We start from the raw sequence: 23,716 nt of genomic DNA, 5'->3' as shown, positions 1-23,716 counted from the left end.
GCAGGAGTGCCAAGAGAGGAGAAGAGCAGAAACTAGTTACCTGTGCCCAGGCTTCTTAGAGGGGCCTGGCAAGAGTCTTGGCCAGCTGTTGAGGTTGAGAAAAGCCCCCCTTTACAAGCACACATAGTATTTTTCATTTACTAAGCTATACCTGCTATGTTTGGCCAAGCTCCCTCCATATCACTCTGGCCCACCATATTGTATATCTTGGCGCCCCTGGTCGGTGGGTCCTATCAGTTATTAAGGCGAATATAAAAGAAACCCATCAGTCATACCTCTTTTCTTCTTTATTTCCCTCTCATAACTTACACCGCTGCACTGTCGCCCACTGTAAGACTCAACTGGGAGGGAGAGGGGGTGTCAGGGCCTTCCATAATCAAACTGCTTACTTTTACAAATATCATTACTGACCTCTCCAGCAGGAGTCTAGTGAAACATGACAGGAGTGACACTATAGTATAACTCACCCTGACAACCCCACAGTTATATCAGATATGTGGGACAAACATCTGAGCTGCAATTTCCCATTCTGCCAATGCAGATCTGCCATTTAGAGCTCAAAAACGCAGATCGGTGAACATCAGTGATTAGAACCGGCGAATCGAGGATTTCCAATATGTTTCCCACGAACCCCTGACCCAAGCATTGGCAAAATGGGGAACTGCCCTGATACCTGCCTGATGTACGGGCATCATTATGGCACACTGTTTATAAATGTATCACGTTCCCTTTGAAGTGTTTATGTGCCCTTTACACATGTGGAAACACTAGTTCCAGCATGGTTTTAGTAACAGCATATCAGGGGCAGTATAAGAGATTAGAGGACCCGTGTGCTAGCTCCATGTGCGTCCCCTCCTCTCTGGCAGCGCAGCAGATTATGACTATGTGCCAGAGTCTACTGCGAGTGTGCCAACGTGGGACTCTGGAATGGTTGTGTTATGTATAATATCATAGGTGCAGGGTGCGCAGTGTGGGTCCCCACAGATTATAGATTTGCCAATGGGGTCTATCCACTAATAGAGGCCTGATGGGGCTGCCTAATATTCAGTAAACTCCAAAAACTGTAAGTGTTTGGATTTTGTCAGTGAGAACCTGATGAGCGGTGAGGTGAGGTGGAGCCTCACCTGTCATACTGCAGTATACTCCATTATAAATATCTTCTTTATATTATTCTGATCATTTTTATAGTCAAAACTCTGTAGTATACTGGAGCATGAGCAAACGAAGAGTAAAGAAGACTCTTTTTTGGGTGCACTCTTATTAAGTATGTATTTATGAAATTTGTTAAAACATACAATTTTTATTATATTTAATTAAAATATTGTCCGTATCCACTCATATTGCATTTGTAGGAGGAACAAGTCAAAAAATGGGGTTATGTCCTGGTTTGATCTATCCCAATATAGACTGGCATGGGGGTGTAGATATATTAACCATACACCTGTTCTCATGCCATACCAGTACAAGCTGTGCTTGTTTTAATGGGACCAAAATAGGTCATGCAAAAATATGTATCAGTTACACCGGGATTATGTGTACCAAATAAACTATCTCGTCTAGTCTTAGCCACTTAAGCCCTCAATGGGTACTTGATAGGATAGAACTGAAAAGATTAGGTTCTATTGAGTCTCGCCTAAGAAGATGATGGTTAAGGAGACCAAAAATTGGTGATATACCGATGTTCTTGCCTGAATAGAATCAAGAAAATTGTATGAGATGGGAAGGAAGAAGTAGTGGTGATACTGCTGTTGGTATTCGAGTTTTGATTTGGAACAACCTCAGATTACTACACTGGGTATTCTTTGAGGGTCACCCCTCAAATACTGACCCAGCCCATCACCGTTTTGCTTCCAAGATCAGACGAGATTGGGCTCTAGCGGTGAGGTATGGTAGTAACCTATGAATGAGGAGTTCCACTCACCAATGAGAGTGCACCTATTTAATAGATTTAAGGAAGAAGTGTGGATCTGCTGTCCTGTTAGACCTGGGATTGCTCCCAGGAATCATGGATGAGAGTCCACGAAAATAGAAAAGGTATTGAATTCTTTATAAGAAATAAGAAAGTAACATAGTGCATAGATTCAGGCAATTTATAGACAAAATGTGCATGTAAAATTGCAGATAAGTTTGCACATCAGTATTATCTATGGTATATATTCACACTGAAAACCCAGCAAAAATGCCCTTTTCTGGGTGAGGATTTCATCCAAAACACTTTCATTTAAATATATAGGTAATATATCCAAGGGTGCTATCAAGTGAGGTCTCAGATACAATGTATCAAATATTGTCTGACGAGCAAAAAGAATAATATTATATCAGGTATAACATGTATGTATCAAGACTAGGGCTATCATCTTATATGCTATCAATTAGTTATAATAACTGATAAAAATAAAAATTATTATATTAGTATGAAAGGTGATACCAATTACTGCCCAGTAATTGGTATCACCTTTCATACTAATATAATAATTTTTATTTTTATCAGTTATTATAACTAATTGATAGCATATAAGATGATAGCCCTAGTCTTGATACATACATGTTATACCTGATATAATATTATTCTTTTTGCTCGTCAGACAATATTTGATACATTGTATCTGAGACCTCACTTGATAGCACCCTTGGATATATTACCTATATATTTAAATGAAAGTGTTTTGGATGAAATCCTCACCCAGAAAAGGGCATTTTTGCTGGGTTTTCAGTGTGAATATATACCATAGATAATACTGATGTGCAAACTTATCTGCAATTTTACATGCACATTTTGTCTATAAATTGCCTGAATCTATGCACTATGTTACTTTCTTATTTCTTATAAAGAATTCAATACCTTTTCTATTTTCGTGGACTCTCATCCATGATTCCTGGGAGCAATCCCAGGTCTAACAGGACAGCAGATCCACACTTCTTCCTTAAATCTATTAAATAGGTGCACTCTCATTGGTGAGTGGAACTCCTCATTCATAGGTTACTACCATACCTCACCGCTAGAGCCCAATCTCGTCTGATCTTGGAAGCAAAACGGTGATGGGCTGGGTCAGTATTTGAGGGGTGACCCTCAAAGAATACCCAGTGTAGTAATCTGAGGTTGTTCCAAATCAAAACTCGAATACCAACAGCAGTATCACCACTACTTCTTCCTTCCCATCTCATACAATTTTCTTGATTCTATTCAGGCAAGAACATCGGTATATCACCAATTTTTGGTCTCCTTAACCATCATCTTCTTAGGCGAGACTCAATAGAACCTAATCTTTTCAGTTCTATCCTATCAAGTACCCATTGAGGGCTTAAGTGGCTAAGACTAGACGAGATAGTTTATTTGGTACACATAATCCCGGTGTAACTGATACATATTTTTGCATGACCTATTTTGGTCCCATTAAAACAAGCACAGCTTGTACTGGTATGGCATGAGAACAGGTGTATGGTTAATATATCTACACCCCCATGCCAGTCTATATTGGGATAGATCAAACCAGGACATAACCCCATTTTTTGACTTGTTCCTCCTACAAATGCAATATGAGTGGATACGGACAATATTTTAATTAAATATAATAAAAATTGTATGTTTTAACAAATTTCATAAATACATACTTAATAAGAGTGCACCCAAAAAAGAGTCTTCTTTACTCTTCGTTTGCTCTAGCCCCTTTTCTGACTCTGGGTGCACCACCAGATAATAATAAGAGATTATCTCCGTACAAATGTATACTGGTCCTGATAAACACATGTAATTGTGCAATACTGGTGCGGAATCATCAACCTTCCTGGTATACTGGAGCATAACAGGTAAGTCTCGGCCTCCCCTGCCACCTTGTCCGCACATCTTTGATCAACGCTCATCAAATTTCCAGCAGTATATACTGCTGCACTTGTGTATAGTGCCCACATGGATCCTCAGGTTCATATATTGTGTGTAAATCTGGCTCTGGTACTCGCCAATACCTCCTCAGCCATTTACCTCCCCGCACATCTCTGGAACCTACAGTACACCATCTTCATATGACACTGGTTCCTAGAGTGCTAATCTTTCCTATGGGAAGGAGGTACATGTTGCGAACAGGGATCCTGCCGCCCACTCTAGCCTTGTGTCCCCTGCGGCCGCGCGCATACTGGGCATGCTTGGTAGAAGTAAGTAACATGGGCCCCTGGGTCCAGCTGGCCCAAACCGCACACCCTGCACCCATTTTTTTCAGTAATTACCTCTCTGGAGTACCGTGGCAGTGACAGTGACTCTGAGCACTAGGTGGTGTACAGGTCTCCGGGAAAATGGTGCGTGGCCATTTTCTCAGCATCTGGTGCATGCGCAGTAGGGAGAATCTAATGCTTAAGGGCCCCATACACTAGTGCGATATTGCACGTTTTCGTGCAATTGCGATCAGTGTCGGACTGGGGGAAGAAGAGCCCACCGGGGAAATGCAGTGGTAGGGGCCCATGCTTAAGGATGTGGCCAGGCAATAGTGGAGGTGTGGCCAACCACCACAGAGGCCCACCTAACTGTAAGAGAGTGCATGGGCTGGTCCCATAGTCCTGTGCCGTATAAGGTAACATATGTATTAAAGTTATTAAAGTGCACTAGGATACAGCCTGGAACACAATCCCTAGAGGAGAAGGTGGGCCCACAGGCAGTGGGGCCCACCGGTGGTTTCCCCTGTGGGCCAGTCCGACCCTGATTGCGATGAGTTCCTGAGATGGATAGCATGAACAATGTCAAATTGCATGTACTTTTCTTGCGATTGCACGCTCCCGTGTGTTACCCATCGCAATCTCAGATCACACGTGCTGCACGTGGGATTTATCTCAATTGCATGGAAATAGCTTTAACATTAGATTGCACGAGATAAATCACATGTAAAAATACACTCAAGTATGAAATTGCAAGCGCAGGCCTCCCGGGAAGCTCCCGGCCAGATTGCAGGAAAATTGCATGGAAGTCATTGCTGAGATACATCTCCCTAGTGTATGGGGCCCTTTAGTGTCACTGTCTGCTACAGAGGAGGCTGGACCGGACAGAGACTGCACACGGGCCCCTTGCTCTCTTAATATGCCCTTGCACCAGTAGCTAATTTTTGAATCCGCTGTCCGTGCACCAGAGTAATGCAGAATTGCTCTGGTAGTTAACTGGCCACTGCTACAACTTGCAGCGTTGTATACTTAATTATTGGGGGCCAATAGAAACAGACCCTCTAGTGTTTCTAAGGGGTATATTCACTTGAAGTCGAAAACTGCTGTCTGTCGAAAAGACGGCAGTTTTCGACTTTTTAAGGTCGAATCCTGATTCGACCTATTCAATATTTCCCTAAATTTTTCGACAAGTCGATGAAATCGATTTGTTGCAAAGCACGTGGATTGGCGGAATAGCTGCCGATCCATGTGCTTGTGTCGAAAATGGGGCCAAAACCGACAGGTTTTGGCCCCCTTTTCGACCATCTCAGTCCGACATCAAAATTATGTCGGACTGAGATGTGGACCCAGAGGAGGCGAGGGGGGGGGGGCTGCAGGGAGACTGGAGGACAGCCGGCGGGCATACAGGGAGATCAGCGCTACAGTAGCGCTGCAGCTGGATGTCACTCAGCCGCCCGACCTCACGGCAGCTTCCACCCGCGGCTCGCTCCCCCTCTCCTCCTCTGCCTCCCATCTAAATTCGACTTGAAAAAGTCGAATTAAGATGGGATTGAATAGGGGTTGTCCGATCCATTCGGACAAATACATGTCGGAAATGGATCCGACTTTAATTGAATATACCCCTAAGTGTGTTTGCCAAAGCATCAGTGCACCTGTGATATTCATATACGAGAACATGTAAACCTACAATAGATGTAGCCAGGTAGAGCTTTAGAAACTTATAGCAGCACATCACTATGAAATGAACTTAATATAGGAAACTTATTTAGATGATCTGCCTATAAAGTGTTATTTGTCACATGCTTTATTAGTGTATATTACATGATATAAGCAATTTAGGTTTTAGAGCATAACCATTTAGCCACTGTGTGAATGTTTTCTTCAGTATTCGTTCAAGGAACCAAGCCTGATTTTCCCAGATGTCAGAGGGTGTTACTAATTACATGACTGGGGCATTTATAGGAAGCATTGTGTGTAGGAAGGTCACAGTGACATCTGGTCTTATCTCATGAAATATTCATGGTATCAGCTGGTCTCAGCCTGGGCATATGAATAATTCAGGTATTCCTTCCAGTATGGGCTCTGCTGCTTGCCTGCCGAACCCAATGTTCAAAGCAGCCTGTACCCACTCCCGGGGTCTGTTACACGGATCACACTGATAAGCAGCATCTCTGTTACTTGCTATAAAAGTGCAGGATCTAATACACATGCAGACACAGGTTACACAGCATCCAGTGCATCACAAACCATCATCATGTAATAAACCGCTTGGGTTCAGTATACCGGTGGTCGGTAACACAGTGGTCAGCATGACAACGCCGGGATCGGGCACCCACGAGTGGGAATAGCCCTCAGACCCCTGGCGGCATTCTGGTGGACGTGACCCCCGCGTCGGTATGCTGACCGCTGCGATCGTGACTACATCCCAAATAAACATGTAGCAAAGTATTGTTCTATCCTGAATGAAAGTGTACTGGTTATATATTACCTCCACGTCAAAGCCAGTACTGTGCATGCTGGCTATAGTCTACTATGTTAACTGTGGTAAAAGAAAAATCGCTTAAAAACGTTTTATTATATTAATAAAGCTTTTTTATTTGAATAAAGCTTTTTTTATTTTTAAAGTTCAAAACAATTTGAATGTATTATTTTACAGTTGTTTTTATTAGTAGAACTGAAAGCACAAATATTTTCTTGATAAGTTGTGGCAATAAGTAATTTTTTATAAATCATTCTGGTCACTGTATTAATAGGGAGTGATTTATCAAACCTTGGAGAGAGAGAAAGTTGGAAAGAGATAAAGTTGAGAAGTTGCCCTTAGCAACCAATCAACTTTCATTTTTCTAGCACAGCCTGTAAAATTGCAGGAGCTGATTTATTGGTATCTCCAATATTTGATACATCTCCCCCATAATGCTTGCCCAGTGCAAGTTAACAGGAAGTACACATGGGAGGAGCACTGACAACACTGCTGCCTGTTTATGTCAGCCACGCTGGACTAGTATACAGATTGACTCCATTGCAGTGGGTACCCGCAAATATTAAGGATCCCAAGGATGTAAGAAGGAGGGGCTGCAGCAGCTATCACCAATTTCTCATACGTCCTAGAGGATGCTGGGGTCACCATTAGAACCATGGGGTATAGATGGGATCCGCAGGAGACATGGGCACTTTAAGACTTTGAAAGGGTGTGAACTGGCTCCTCCCTCTATGCCCCTACTCCAGACTCCAGTTTTAGAATTGTGCCCAGTGAGACTGGATGCACTACGGTATCCTTTCAGATGGTCGACCATGTTATGGTCGATAGTCATTAGGTCGACAACTATTGGTCGACATTGACATGGTCGACATGGACACATGGTCGACACATGAAATGGTCGACACATGAAAAGTTCGACACATGAAAAGGTCGACATGAGCTTTTTAACTTTTTTTTCTTTTGGGGAACTTTTCCATACTTCACGATCCACGTGGACTACGATTGGAACGGTAATCTGTGCCGAGCGCAGTGGTAGCGGAGCGAGGCACCTTGCCCGAAGCATGGCGAGCGAAGCGAGCCATGCGAGGGGACGCTGTGCACTAATTGGAGTTTCCAATCACTTTACGCAAAAAACGACACCCAAAAAAGTTAAATAACGCATGTCGACCTTTTCATGTGTCGACCTTTCATGTGTCGACCATTTTCATGTGTTGCCCATGTGTCCATGTCGACCAATAGTGGTCGACATAATGACTGTCGACCATAACATGGTCGACCATCCATACCGGAACCGAGCTAATGGTGTTCTGTCAGCCAGAAGCAGAGCCTTTGAACTCACTAGAAGTAGGTCATACCTCTCTCCCCTAAGTCCCACGAAGCAGAGATACTGTTGCCAGTAGCCTCCCTAAAAATAAAAAACCTAACATAAGTCTTTTCAGAGAAACTCAGTAGAGCTCCCCTGTAGTGCATGGTTCCGGTATGGATGGTCGACCATGTTATGGTCGACAGTCATTATGTCGACCACTATTCGTGGGACTTAGGGGAGAGAGGTATGACCTACTTCTAGTGAGTTCAAAGGCTCTGCTTCTGGCTGACAGAACACCATTAGCTCCTGAGGGTGATGATCGCTGGGTACGCCTAGATGCTCACTCCCGCAGCTTGCCGTCACCCCCTTCCAGAGCCAGAAGTCAGAAGACAGGTCAGTAGCAGAAGAAAGAAGACTTCTCTTCAGTGACGGTTTTATGAAGTACCGCGCGGCGGGCGAGACGCTGCGCGCCATGCTCCCACACAAATCACAGGCACTGCAGGGTGCAGGGCGCGGGGAGGGGGTGGGGGGGTAGCATAAAATCCTCAATTTGACCTGGCAAGAGAGGACATTAGTGCCTAGGCACTGTCTGAACCCCCGCCAGTATAATTAATTAATTTCTTTAGGAGCGGGCAGAAGCGCGCCATTACGGGCTTCTTCCTCACTCCCTCGGCTCACTGCTCGGCGCCATTTCCTCTCACAAGGCTGCAGAGACACTGGTCCTCCCTTCCACTGTCTGACAACTATCAGGGTGCAAAACTGGGGCACAGTAAGTTTTTGGTGAAATTGGCAGAAAAGCGCTACAACTTCTGAGGCATTATTTAGTGTTTTCAGGGTTGTTTGGCGCTGGGTTGTGAGCTGGCAAATCCTCTCTGTGTCCCTCTAACAGACTTTACTGTGGGTCTGTCCCCTTATAAGCCCGGTGTGTCTGTGAGTGTTTGGTACACGTGTGTCGACATGTCTGAGGCTGAGTGCTCTTCCCAGGAGGAGACTGTATTGGGGACACAGATAAATGTGGGTGAGACCCTGTCGGCACCGACGACTCCTGACTGGGTGAATGTCTTGAATGCGAATAGGACTCGTATCAGTAAGAGGTTGGATAAGTCTGAGTCTCAGATCCAGGCATAAAAAAAAAAAATCTGTGGAGGATGTGTTATTGCAGGTCCAGGACCCGTCGGGGTCACAAAGACGTTCGTTTGTCCAGTTGGTTAACACTGATACCGACACGGACACTGATTCCAGTGTCGACTATAGTGATTCCAGATTAGATCCGAAATTGGCTAAGAGCATTCAGTACATGATTGTGTACATGATTGTAGCTATAAAAGATGTATGGTGTATCACTGAGGACCCTGTTGTTCCTGATAAACGGGTCTGTATGTATAAAGAAAAGAAACCGGAGGTAACGTTCCTCCCTCTCATGAACTCAACGCTCTATTTGAAAAAGTCTGTGAAAGCCCTGACAGAAAATTTCAAATCCCCAAAAGGATTCCGGTTGCTTATCCTTTCTCACTGAGGATAGGAAAAAGTGGGAGTCACCCCCGATTTTGGACAAGGCCGTGTCCCGGTTATCTAAAAAGGTGGCTCTGCCGGCACCGGGCACGGCGGTCCTTAAAGACCCAGCAGATCGTAAACAAGATATTGTCATCTGATTTAGATACACTGGGTAAGGATAGCATACTCTTGATGCTGGGTTATATCAAGGACGCTGCGGCGTACCTCAGGGAATCTGCAAGAGATATTGACCTTTTGGGATCAAAGGCCAATGCCATGGCGGTCTCGGCTAGGCGAGCATTGTGGATTCACCAATGGAATGCTGATGCAGACTCCATGAAAAATATGGAGTCTCTATCATACAAAGGTGGTGTTTTGTTTGGGGATGGCCTCGATGATTTCGTGTCTACGACTACCGCAGGTAAGTCATCCTTTTTTGCCTTATGTCCCTCAACAACAAAAGAAAACGCAACACTATCAAATGCAGTCCTTTCGGCCCAATAAATACAGAAGAGGGTGAGGCTCTTCTTTGCTAGTAGAGGAAGGGGAATAGGTAGAAGATCACCAGCCTTGTCTGGTTCGCAGGAGCAGTAGTCTTCCCCGGCTTCTGCCAAATCCACCGCATGACGCTGGGGTTCTCGTGCAAGAGTCCGCACCGGTTGGGGCGCGTTTCAAATTCTTCAGTCAGTTCTGGGTTCGTTCGGGCCTAGACCCGTGGGTTTTACAAATAGTGTCTCAAGGGTACAAACTGGAATTTCAAGACGTTCCCCCTCACCGATTTTTCAAATCGGCTTTACCAGTTTCTCCTCCGGAAAGGGAGGTAGTATGCGAGGCTATACAAAAGTTGTGGCAGAATCAAGTCGTTATCCTGGTACCCCCGTCACAACAGGGAGAAGGCTTTTGATTCCAGCCTTTTCGTGGTCCCAAAGCCGGACGGCTCGGTTTAGACCAATCCTAGACCTGAAATCCCTAAATTTCTACCTGAAGAAATTCAAATTCAAGATGGAATCTCTCAGGGTGGTGATCTCCAGTCTGGAGGAAGGAGATTTCATGTTTTCAGTAGACATAAAGGATGCTGCTTACACTTTCCCATTCTTTCTCCGCATCAGGCTTTCCTGAGATTTGCAATCCAGGATTGTCATTACCAATGTCAGATGTTGCCGTTTGGTCTATCCACGGCTCCGAGGATTTTCACCAAGGTGATGGCGGAAATGATGGTTCTCCTTCGCAAGCAAGGAGTCACTATTATCCCGTACTTGGACGATCTCCTGATAAAGGCGAGATCCAGGGACCAGTTGGTGCAGAACATGGCGCTCTCCCTGACAGTTCTTCAACAACATGGTTGGCTCATAAACTTGCCAAAATCACAGTTGCTTCCAACAACGAGATTGTCGTTCTTGGGAATGATTCTGGATACAGAGTTACAGGGAGTTTTTCTTCCAGTGGAAAAGGCTCTGAAAATTGGTCAAACAAATTCTGAAACCAGCAAGAGTGTCAATACATCAATGCATTCGGTGGCTGGGGAAAATGGTTGCGGCCTACGAGGCCATTTGGTTTGGCAGGTTCCATGCCAGAGTGTTCCAGTGGGACCTGTTGGACAAGTGGTCCGGTTCCCACCTACACATACACCGGAGGATAATCCTGTCTTCCAAGATCAGAATCTCACTCCTGTGGTGGCTAAAAAGCTCTCACCTCCTAGAGGGGCGCAGGTTCGGAATCCAGGACTGGATCCTAGTAACCACGGTTGCAAGCCTCCGAGGCTGGGGAGCAGTCACACGGGGGAAAACTTCCAAGGAAGAAGGTCAAATCAGGAAACTTGTCTCCACATAAACGTTTGGGAGTTAAGGGCCATTTACAACGGCCTTCTACAAGCGGAACATCTTCTTCGAGATCTGCACGTACTGATCCAGTCAGACAATGTAACAGCAGTAGTGTACATAAACCGTCAGGGCAGAACGAAAAGCAGAGCGGCGATGGAAGAAGCCACAAGGATTCTCCGCTGGGCGGAAAAGCATACAAGCGCTCTGTCAGCAGTCTTCATTCCAGGTGTGGACAACTGGGAAGCAGACTTCCTCAGCAGACATGATCTCCATCCAGGAGAGTGGGGCCTCCACCAAGAAGTCTTCGCAGAGGTGACAAGTCGTTGGGGAGTTCCTCAAGTAGATGTGGTGGCATCTCGTCTCAACAAGAAGCTTCAGAGATATTGTTCCAGGTCAAGGGACCCTCAAGCAACAGCAGTGGATGCACTGGTGACACCGTGGGTGTTTCAGTCGGTGTATGTATTCCCTCCACTTCCTCTCATTCCAAAAGTTCTAAAGATCATAAGAAGAACAAAGATTCGGGCGAGCCTCATTGTTCCAGACTGGCCAAGGAGGGCTTGGTATCCAGATCTTCAGGAATTACTCATAGGAGATCCCTGGCCTCTTCCTCTGCGTGAGGACCTGTTACAACAGGGGCCGTGCATGTATCAGGACTTACCACGGCTATGTTTGACGGCATGGAGGTTGAGCGCCAAATCCTAGCCCGTAAGGGTATTCCCAGTGAAGTCATTCCCACACTTATTCAGGCCAGAAAAGGGGTAACGTCTAAACATTACCACCGTATTTGGAGAAAATATGTTTCTTGGTGTGAATCCAAGAAGGCTCCTACGGAAGAGTTTCAGCTATGACATTTTCTCCATTTTCTACAAGCAGGTGTGGATGCGGGCCTAAAATTGGGCTCAATTGAGGTACAGATTTCAGCATTATCAGTTTTCTTTCAGAAACAATTGGCCTCCCTTCCAGAAGTTCAGACTTTCGTGAAAGGCGTGTTGCACATCCAACCTCCATTTGTGCCTCCAGTGGCACCGTGGGACCTTAACGGGATGTTGCAGTTTCCTTCAATCACATTGGTTTGGACCTTTACAGAAGGTAGAGTTAAAGTGCCTCACTTGGTAAGTGGTCATTCTGTTGGCCTTGGCATCCGTGAGGCGGGTGTCTGAGTTATCGGCTTTGTCTCACAAAAGCCCTTCATTTGGTCTTCCATGAAGATAGAGCAGAGTTAAAGAAACATGTCAACAGTTCCTTCCAAAGGTGGTTTCCTCTTTCCACATGAACCAACCTATTGGGGGTGTCTGGCTACTGATGCCTTCGTTGAGTCAAAGTATCTGGATGTGGTCTGAACTTTGAAAATCTATGTCGCCGGAACGGCTCAGATTAGGAAAACAGAGGCTCTGTTTGTCCTGTATGCTCCCAACAAGATTGGGTGTCCTGCTTCCGAGCAGACCATTGCGCGCTGGATCTGTGGTACGATTCAGCAGGCGCATGTAACGGCAGGATTGCCATTACCGATATCGGTGAAGGCCCATTCTACTAGAAAGATGGGCTCGTCCTGGGCGACTGCCCGGGGAAGGAGGGGGGGGGGAAGAGGGGTGTCTCGGCGTTACAGTATTGCCGAGCAGCTACTTGGTCAGGATTGAAAAACTTTTGCTAAGTTTTACAAGTTTGATACCCTGGCCGATGATGACCTAAAGTTTGGTCAATCGGTGCTGAAGAGTCTTCCGCACTCTCCCGCCCGTTCTAGAGCTTTGGTATAACCCCATGGTTCTAATGGTGCACTCTCCCGCCCGTTCTAGAGCTTTGGTATAACCCCATGGTTCTAATGGTGACCCCAGCATCCTCTAGGACGTATAAGAAAATAGGATTTTAATACTTACCGGTAAATCCTTTTCTCTTAGTCCGTGGAGGATGCTGGGCGCCCGTCCCAGTACGTACTGTATCTGCAGTTATAAGTTGTGGTTTCACACTTGTTGTGTTACCTTATTGTCAGCATGTTGCTGAAATTGTTCATGTCCATTGGCATGTGTTCCGTTGAATGCCATGTTGTACGTCATGCTTCAGGTGTGAGCTGGTATGAATCTCACCTTAGTTTAACAATAAATCCTTTCCTCGAAATGTCCGTCTCCCTGGGCACAGTTCCTATAACTGGAGTCTGGAGGCGGGGCATAGAGGGAGGAGCCAGTTCACACACTTTCAAAGTCTTAAAGTGCCCATGTCTCCTGTGGATCCCGTCTATACCCCATGGTTCTAATGGTGACCCCAGCATCCTCTGCGGATTAAGAGAAAAGGATTTACCGGTAGGTATTAAAATCCTATTATTTGCAGCAATTCCTCCATTTCCAACAGCTAAAGCAGCCCACATAGGGTTCGATGGGCTCTGCCAGGCTGTCGGATTTACCAGCTACGGAATACAAAGTGTTCTTGCTCTTATCTTAAACTGACGGAACACTGCATATTTATCTACATGTATGTTTCCGCTCAGATCTTCGAGCACATGTTTAGTAATATGGCTCTAACATAGGCTGATTTGTATTTGAAATGAAGCTAGTGATGCTGATGCATATTTCATCAGTTATCAGTAATAATAATAATAACAACAATAATACTGAGCATGAAGTGTTGATTACTTATACAGAACATGCTATGACCCATTACACCATTACACGTGCTGTTTCTTTTCCAGCTGATGAAGAAGGGGAGAAAACATCACAGGATGAGACCCCTCAGCTCATGCGCACACGCAGTGATGTTGGGATACGACGGAGGGGTAACTTGCGTACCCCAGGAGAGCAGAGACGGATCAAACGCCATCGGTTTTCCATAAATGGGCACTTTTACAACCACAAGGTATGATGTGTTGCTATATGTGACTTGTGCCAAGTAAATGCATAGTTTGTGCACTATATAATACAAGGCATATGTCTTTTCAGTTGGGTTGAGAATGTGTTGGGTGCACTGAGCACTAGAATATGCTATTTACTTTTCCTAGGACTCTCAGCCAATCATCATGGCCACTTTTATTGTCCCGCCATCAGCGTAGGACTAGAGCAACAATTCTGTTCACCAATTCACAGGTTTACGTGGGCCTTTTACATATCCTGACAATTCTTTATAAGTAACAGTGACTCGCTGGCTCACACATGCGCACATTGGCAGAGACTGGCATGGTAAAGCCCTGTACTGTCTTGGTGAGATTTTTTCAAAACTTTTTTGCCTATAAAAAATGTTCTACTAGCATTGATTAAAATCACTGATTTAATAGACCCCATAGAGTTGGACGCAAATCCAAATAAAGGATGCAAATTTACAGGTGGACGGATCATGTTAAGATGAGATGGGAGTAAAATAAATGCAATTTACATGTTTTATTTTTGCATGCAGGGTAAATACTGTGTCCTTTTGCATGCAGCGCACAAATACTGGGCGGCTTCAGTTTTACACTGCGAGAATTAAACTAGGGTGCTCCCCTCTCCTAGCTCTAATATTTCTTCCTCCCCAGCAGCACAGCATGTTTTTGCGTTGGTGCATTAGTGCACTATTTAGATGGATTATTGCACATTTTAGATGGATTTACTCACAACTCTAAATGGTTCTGATACAGAAGATAGACGTTAAAAAGATAGATATTAGGATGACAGGGTCAAAAGGTTGACAGATAATTTTTTGGGGGGTATTGTCTTGTATATGCTTCGTTCACCACAAGGTTACTAATGGTGATAGTTTATGACATGGATAGTCAGTTTTATGAAATGCGTCCCCACGCGAGCTCGCTCCACTCACCACCCTTCTGGCTCGGTTACTAAAGGTTACTAAAGGTAATAGTTTGTGACATGGATAGTTAATGCAGCAAAAGTTGTAAAAAACCCTAAAAACCATGGCCCTCATTCCGAGTCGTTCGCTCGGTAATTTTCTTCGCATCGCAGCGTTTTTCTGCTTAGTACGCATGCGCAATGTTCGCACTGCGACTGCGCCAAGTAATTTTGCTATGAAGATAGTTTTTTTACTCACGGCTTTTTCTTCGCTCCGGCGAACGTAATGTGATTGACAGGAAATGGGTGTTACTGGGCGGAAACACGGCGTTTTATGGGCGTGTGGATGAAAACGCTACCGTTTCCGGAAAAAACGCAGGAGTGGCTGGAGAAACGGAGGAGTGTCTGGGCGAACGCTGGGTGTGTTTGTGACGTCAAACCAGGAACGACAAGCACTGAACTGATCGCAGATGCCGAGTAAGTCTGAAGCTACTCTGAAACTGCTAAGTAGTTTGTAATCGCAATATTGCGAATACATCGTTCGCAATTTTAAGAAGCTAAGATACACTCCCAGTAGGCGGCGGCTTAGCGTGTGTAACTCTGCTAAAATCGCCTTGCGAGCGAACAATTCGGAATGAGGGCCCATGTGTTGACCTTTTGACCCTGTTGTCCTTTTTTGATTGTCGACCATTTGACCCGTCGACCTTTTGATTGCCGACCTTTTGACCTTGTTGACCTATCGACTGTAGACCTTTTGAATGCAGATCTATAGACAGGATACCCTCTAAATAGCCAACACATGTGGACCAGTCTATAAGTATAACCCTATTTGCATTTACGAAAAAGCTCAACAGCCCGTCCTACTGCTTCTTCAATCAGTTTCCTTGTAGATCATTTAAATACAAGACTGCACATTAACCTTATAGATTATTACTAGCTTGTGCATGACCTCCATAAAATGCCCATCATAGATCCTTGTTCTAGAGCTTTCGTAGACTTTGCTATCTTCTTTGACAAAGAAGCCATCATTAGTATTCATTTAACCAAAAATAGCCAAAATTCTTTAACTTGAGCAATGATTGTCAATGAATGGTGATTAGGGGTAAACTCTGGGATACCGTATTTGATCATGTTATGAGAAGTGCTGTTATTGACTGACCTCCGAATATTTTGCTGTTTAGACATCTGTGTTCACTCCAGCGTACGGCTCCGTAACCAATGTGAGGATAAATAGCACCATGTCCACCCCACAGGTCCTGAAACTGCTGCTCAACAAGTTCAAGGTGAGAGTTGTAATCTCAGGCTAGGGTGACAAATGATGCCTCCCGGATGTACTGTTCAGCAGAATGCCCATTCTAGGCTGTTCATGTAGGGAGCTTGTACTACATCGGTCTCATTAATCCTGCTCTATATGGTAGGCTGGGGTAGAATTCTGGATGAATTAAAAGTAATAAGGAAATTCCTTGATGAACATTTACCAAATACCAATAGAGAAATAGTAAAAGTTAGGGCACTGACATTTGGAATGAGGCGAATATTCAGTGGAACAGTTTTAAAATTTCATTCACCTCTGCATTTCTACAAGTAACTTAACTGTGGCAAAACGCGTTAGTGACAGTACTTACTTCAATGCTTGTAATTTAATTTCAGATTGAGAATTCTGCTGCCGAGTTTTCCCTTTACATAGAGCACACCAGCGGAGGTGAGAGAAGGTGGTTTTGTGGTGTAATTGGATTGGTGAAGTATATCGTTATTATTTAATGGTTTATAACTGTGTTTTTGGGACAATAAACCTGCTGGATTCGCAGTAACACAGTTTAAGTTTCATTGGACACAGGCCATTTTTGGAGGTATTTTTGTACGTTGGGCCTGGAAAGGTGAATCTCCATGTTCCAGTAGTTCCAGTACACATCTCTTAAATACAATGCAAGGCTGTAGAAAATCTCTCTAGTGTAGAATTGGAAAACAAGGGGCAGATGTACAAATACTTAGCCTTGGAGAGTGATAACGTGGAGAGATAAAGTACCAACCAATCAGCATCTGTCTTTTTTAAATGCAGCCTGTAGCATGGCAGTTACGAGCTGATTGGTTGGTACTTTACCTCTCTCACTTTCCAAGGCTTAATACATCTCCATCAGTGTCACTAACCAAGAATTCCAGAGTAGCTTATCTCATCAAAGCTCACAAATAAAGGCTCCTAGCACTGCCGAACCAAAGCTGATATAATATATCAAACCTTCTAAAAAGGATACGTGGAGAAGTTGCCTATAGCAAGCAATCAACTTTTAGCTTATTTTTCAAGTACAGTCTATAAAATGATAGCTAGAAGCTGATTGTTGCTGTGGACAACTTTTCCAACCTACTCTCTTTAGAAGTTTTGATACATCTTCTCCTATGTTCAATCCAGTAGAGCGCCTTACTACTTGTCACTTACAGGGGGAGATGTATCAAACCTTAGAGACAGATAAAGTGGAGAAGTTGCCCAGCGCAGCCAACAAGATGCTAACTAACATTTATCTAGCATAGCCTATAAAATTAAAATTAGCATTTATTGGTTTCTATGGACAGGCCGTTTCTAGCCAATCATGCTCCCACGTCAACATGAAAAGTTCGCCCCCCCCCCTTTCCCAGGAGATAAATGTAAATAAGTTAATTTTGCATGCCTTGAGGAAAGGGGCATGGCCTGCAGGAAAAGAATACCTTACACCGCAGTTGTGCCCCTAACACTATATAATGTGACCCACACATAATGTGCCTTACACATTATGCCCTAAAGTTATGCCTCTGACACCATATTAAGCCCCACATAGAAATGCCCCTAAAACATTATGCCCCTGACACCATTATATGCCCCACACAGTAATGTCCCTTAAACATTATGCCCCTGACCAGGGCCGGCAACAGAAATCTTTGGACCCGGTACAGTGATATCTCTAGGGCCCCCCTCAAATTTTTTGTAGAAATATTTATATATACATATATAGCACTATCTCCACGTGCGGCACTCCTTGGCATAAATATAACGACTCTCATGGGCTAGTTGAATATTCAACTAGCCCATGAGAGTTGTTATATTTATGCCAAGGAGTACCGCATGTGGAGATAGCGCTGTTGTGAACGGTGTGGGGGCTCCCAGGCTGGTAATATATGTATATGGAGAGCCGGACCACATGCAGAGATTATAATATATATACACTGCTCAAAAAAATAAAGGAAACACTAAAATAACACATCCTAGATCTGAATGAATGAAATATTCTTATTAAATACTTTGTTCTTTACATAGTTGGATGTGCTGACAACAAAATCACACAAAAATTATCAATGGAAATCAAATTTATTAACCCATGGAGGTCTGGATTTGGAGTCACACTCAAAATTAAAGTGGAAAAATACACTACAGGCTGATCCAACTTTGATGTAATGTCCTTAAAACAAGTCAAAATGAGGCTCAGTAGTGTGTGTGGCCTCCACGTGCCTGTATGACCTCCCTACAATGCCTGGGCATGCTCCTGATGAGGTGGCGGATGGTCTCCTGAGGGATCTCCTCCCAGACCTGGACTAAAGCAATCGCCAACTCCTGGACAGTCTGTGGTGCAACGTAGCGTTGGTGGATGGAGCGAGACATGATGTTCCAGATGTGCCCAATTGGATTCAGGTCTGCGGAACGGGCGGGCCAGTCCATAGCATCAATGCCTTCATCTTGCAGGAACTGCTGACACACTCCAGCCACATGAGGTCTAGCATTGTCTTGCATTAGGAGGAACCCAGGGCCAACCGCACCAGCATATGGTCTCACAAGGGGTCTGAGGATCTCATCTCGGTACCTAATGGCAGTCAGGCTACCTCTGGCGAGCACATGGAGGGCTGTGCGGCCCCCCCAAAGAAATGCCACCCCACACCATTACTGACCCACTGCCAAACCGGTCATGCTGGAGGATGTTGCAGGCAGCAGAACGTTCTCCTTGGCGTCTCCAGACTCTGTCACGTCTGTCACATGTGCTCAGTGAGAACCTGCTTTCATCTGTGAAGAGCACAGGGCGCCAGTGGTGAATTTGCCAATCTTGGTGTTCTCTGGCAAATGCCAAACGTCCTGCACGGTGTTGGGCTGTAAGCACAACCACCACCTGTGGACTTCGGGCCCTCATACCACCCTCATAGAGTCTGTTTCTGATCATTTGAGTAGACACATGCACATTTGTGGCTTGCTGGAGGTCATTTTGCAGGGCTCTGGCAGTGCTCCTCCTGTTCCTCTTTGCACAAAGGCGGAGGTAGCGGTCCTGCTGCTGGGTTGTTGCCCTCCTACGGCCTCCTCCACGTCTCCTGATGTACTGGCCTGTCTCCTGGTAGCGCCTCCATGCTCTGGACACTACGCTGACAGACACAGCAAACCTTCTTGCCACAGCTCGCATTGATGTGCCATCCTGGATGAGCTGCACTACTGGAGCCACTTGTGTGGGTTGTAGGGAGGTCATACAGGCACGTGGAGGCCACACACACTACTGAGCCTCATTTTGACTTGCTTTAAGGACATTACATCAAAGTTGGATCAGCCTGTAGTGTGTTTTTCCACTTTAATTTTGAGGGTGACTCCAAATCCAGACCTCCATGGGTTAATAAATTTGATTTCCATTGATAATTTTTGTGTGATTTTGTTGTCAGCACATTCAACTATGTAAAGAACAAAGTATTTAATAAGAATATTTCATTCATTCAGATCTAGGATGTGTTATTTTAGTGTTCCCTTTATTTTTTTGAGCAGTGTATATATATATATATATATATATATTTATATATATACACATACATACACATAAATATGTATCTTCTTCCTCCCACGCATACCCCACAGTTTGTCTCTCCCTAATGACTCCATGCTGCATTCCCAGCTCCCCCACCTTACCCAAAGCCCTATATCCCCTCACCAAGCCACTCTTATCACGGGGAGAGACTCACCTGTGCTGCACTCCCCAGTACCCAGACACGAACATCGCACAGCATGCACCACTAGAGGAGGCCGGCGCAGGTCATGGGATTCCTGGCCAGCGGAGCTGCTGCCATGTCCGGTAATTGCATGCAACAGAGCTGGACCCGGAAGAGTGGGTGCACACTCGTGCTCCTGTCACTCTGAGGCTGCACCCCTACCACCTACAGCTCACTGCCCTATTTGGACAAGACAGCTCACAACCATGCCGAGCACTAAGCAACATATCCTTGGGCCCCCTCTGATCCTTGGGGCCCGGTACAGGTGTCTCCTTTGACCTCTCCTGTCGCCGGCCCTGCCCCTGACAACATAATATACCCCACACAGTAATGCCCCTTAAACATTATGCCTCTGACACCATAATATGCCCCACACAGTAATGTCCCTGACACCATAATATGCCCCACACAGTAATGCCCCTTAAACATTATGCCCCTGACACCATAATATGCCTCACACAATAATGCCCCTGACACCAGAATAAGCCTCACACAGTAATGCCCCTTAAACATTATGCCCCTGACACCATAATATGCCCCACACAATAATGCCCCTGACACCAGAATAAGCCTCACACAGTAATGCCCCTTAAACATTATGCCCCTGACACCTTACTAAACCCCACACAGTAATGCCCCTTAAACATTATGCCCCTGACACCATAATATGCCTCACACAGTAATGCACCTGACACCATAATATGCCCTACACAGTAATGCCTCTTAAACATTATGCCCCTGACACCAAAATATACACAGTATCTGACACAATAATATACACAGTAATGCCCCTTAAACATTATGGCACACAGCAGCGCAGGCTACTTACCTTTAAAGCAGGGGTGGGGAACCTCCGGCCCGCGGGCCGTATACGGCCCGAGAAGCCGTTTGGTCCGGCCCACCAGCTTGTGTCAGTGAGACACGCTGCCGCTCAGTCCGGCGGCAGCGTGTCTCAGCTGTCAGAACAGGGAGGAGAGCGCTGCTGTCAGGTGGGAGCGGCGGCGTGTAGTACTTCAAACCAGCCGCCGGTCCGTGAGCCAATCAGAGCTCGCGGACCGGCAGCCAATCAGGAGCCGCGGCTGCCGGTCCGCGAGCTCTGATTGGCTCTCGAACCGGCGGCTGGTTTCAAGTCCTACACGCCGCCGCCCAACATATCCGCGCTCTCCTCCGTGTCCCGCCGAAAGGAGCACGGTAAGAAGCACGGAGGGGAGAGGGGAGGGGGGAGGGCATCTGTATACCTAGCACTGTGGGGGCATCTGTATACCTGGCACTGTGGGGACATCTGTATACCTGTCACTGTGAGGGGCATTTGTATACCTGGCACTGTGGGGGGCATTTGTATACCTGGCACTGTGGGGGGCATTTGTATACCTGGCACTGTGGGGGCATCTGTATAACTGGCACTGTGAGGGGCATTTGTATACCTGGCACTGTGGGGGCATTTGTATACCTGGCACTGTGGGGGGCATTTGTATACCTGGCACTGTGGGGGCATCTGTATAACTGGCACTGTTAGGGGCATTTGTATACCTGGCACTGTGAGGGCATCTGTATACCTGGCACTGTGGGGGCATTTGTATACCTGGCACTGTGGGGACATCTGTATACCTGGCACTGTGGGGGCATTTGTATACCTGGCACTGTGAGGGGCATTTGTATACCTGGCACTGTGGGGGCATCTGTATACCTGGCACTGTGAGGGGCATTTGTATACCTGGCACTGTGGGGGCATCTGTATACCTTGCACTGTGAGGGGCATTTGTATACCTGGCACTGTGAGGGCATTTGTATACCTGGCACTGTGGGGGCAATTGTGGATCTGGCACCGCACTATTGGGGGCATATGTGCATCACGTCCCATTTTAACTGGCCACACCCATTTTTTTGGCGCGTGCGCCTCCGGCGCGCACACACAGTACCTCTAAGGGGCAGACCTACTGGAGGGCAGGGTAATTTTTTAAGTTGAGAATTTTTGTATGGCCCCCGAAGGATTTTATAAATATCCAAATGGCCCTCGGTAGAAAAAAGGTTCCCCACCCCTGCTTTAAAAAAGTGTCTGCTTTTTATCAGGGGTTAATTCCCGCAACCCCCCTTCTCCTTGCCTCCGGTGTCTCAGCACAATCCCGGCACTTCTGGGTAGCGCTGTAAGTACCTGTTTCCATTCCCTGTTACTAGAGGTCGAGTAGGACCTCTAGCATGTCCTCCCAGGCAGCGTCCATTTTGGCAGGGACAGTTTTAGTTGTATTACACGCGAATGGCCAGTCCTCGTGTGATACAGCTGCAGACATTGGCTGCTGCATCCCGTGTGATCGCACGGCTTGCCCAGCCCTAGAAACGGCCATGTCTATGGGCAACTTCTCCAGTTTATCTTTCTCTAAGCTTTGATACTTTTCCCCCACAATGTGCATGTGTCCTGTGTTGTTTGCTAAAGTTATTTAGATACAGGTTACACTCATATTAACTGGTACAATTGTCTTGCAAGGAAGTGAAACAATTCTCTGCTTTTATATTGGCCCTCATTCCGAGTTGTTCGCTCTGTAAAAATCTTCGCATCGCAGCGATTTTCCGCTTAAGGCGCATGCGCAATGTCCGCACTGCGACTGCGCCAAGTAAATTTGCTATGCAGTTAGGAATTTTACTCACGACTTTTTCATCGTTCTGGCGATCGTAATGTGATTGACAGGAAATGGGTGTTACTGGGCGGAAACAGGCCGTTTTATGGGCGTGTGGGAAAAAACGCTACCGTTTCCGGAAAAAACGCAGGAGTGGCCGGAGAAACGGAGGAGTGTCTGGGCGAACGCTGGGTGTGTTTGTGACGTCAAACCAGGAACGACAAGCACTGAACTGATCGCAGATGCCGAGTAAGTCTGGAGCTACTCAGAAACTGCTACGAGGTGTGTAATCGCAATATTGCGAATACATCGTTCGCAATTTTAAGATGCTAAGATTCACTCCCAGTAGGCGGCGGCTTAGCATGAGCAAATCTGCTAAAATCCGCTTGCGAGCGAACAACTCGGAATGAGGGCCATTATTCTTACACCACTGTAACATCTGTAACCAAATGGATAGATGTAATATTAAGAAAGATATCATGATACGGTATCTGGCACAGGGGTGTCCCCAGGTGTGGGGTTTGGGGGGGGGGGGGAGGGGATGGGGGGCTGCAATCATGGCGATTCCCCCTCTCATAAATCTTTACCCCTGTCCACTACTGTTGGCTCTTGTGTAGCAGAGAAGCAGCACATTGTGTAGGGAGAAGCAGACTGCTGCTGGATGCTGGGGTGGGGCAGACCCTGCTCTCTACCTACACAATGTGCTGCTCTGCTGCTATACAGTGGGCAGGGGTGTAGTGGGCAGGGGAGAAGTGTTACGTTGGGGGAGGGTCACCGTGATTTATTTATACACCTCAATTTAGAGTATAGACACATCTGCTCAAATATGCACAATTTAAATCTGCAACATTGTTTTGCAAGATGCAAACTTATGCAGGTCATACATCTACCTGGCAATTCGTCAATGCCAATCCGATCCTCCAATCAGTGGACTGCGATAATCCGTGATTTGTTGAGAGATTGGCAAAATCCTACAGGCAGGATGCACTAATAATGCGGAACTCATTCCGCCAAACATCGCATTGGTACTAATCACATATGCTAACATATGCGATTAGTACTGCAAAGACAGCTCTTCCAATAAGAGCTGTCCTTTGCGATTCGCTCCTGTCACTGGACTTCTGGGTATCAGC

The 23,716-nt window shown here is 45.8% G+C and overlaps 1 protein-coding gene and 2 pseudogenes across 1 annotated transcript in view; 2 read left to right on the top strand and 1 right to left on the bottom strand.

Moving 5' to 3' along the window:
• The window catches only part of RASSF2 (Ras association domain family member 2), a 104,842-nt gene that overhangs the window by 51,741 nt on the left and 29,385 nt on the right, over positions 1-23,716 (top strand). The window contains exons 6-8 of the mRNA XM_063932052.1: positions 13,923-14,086; positions 16,170-16,271; positions 16,639-16,690. Of these exons, the coding sequence (XP_063788122.1) occupies positions 13,923-14,086; positions 16,170-16,271; positions 16,639-16,690 (318 nt within the window). The remainder of the gene's footprint in view (positions 1-13,922; positions 14,087-16,169; positions 16,272-16,638; positions 16,691-23,716) is intronic.
• On the bottom strand, positions 1,781-1,898 carry LOC134937234 (5S ribosomal RNA; annotated as a pseudogene).
• LOC134937233 (5S ribosomal RNA) lies at positions 2,979-3,096 on the top strand (annotated as a pseudogene).

Source organism: Pseudophryne corroboree, chromosome 6, assembly GCF_028390025.1.
Source record: "Pseudophryne corroboree isolate aPseCor3 chromosome 6, aPseCor3.hap2, whole genome shotgun sequence".
Taxonomy (NCBI): domain Eukaryota; kingdom Metazoa; phylum Chordata; class Amphibia; order Anura; family Myobatrachidae; genus Pseudophryne; species Pseudophryne corroboree.
Note: the sequence above shows the minus strand (reverse complement) of the source record. Positions and strands in the feature narration are given on the sequence as shown.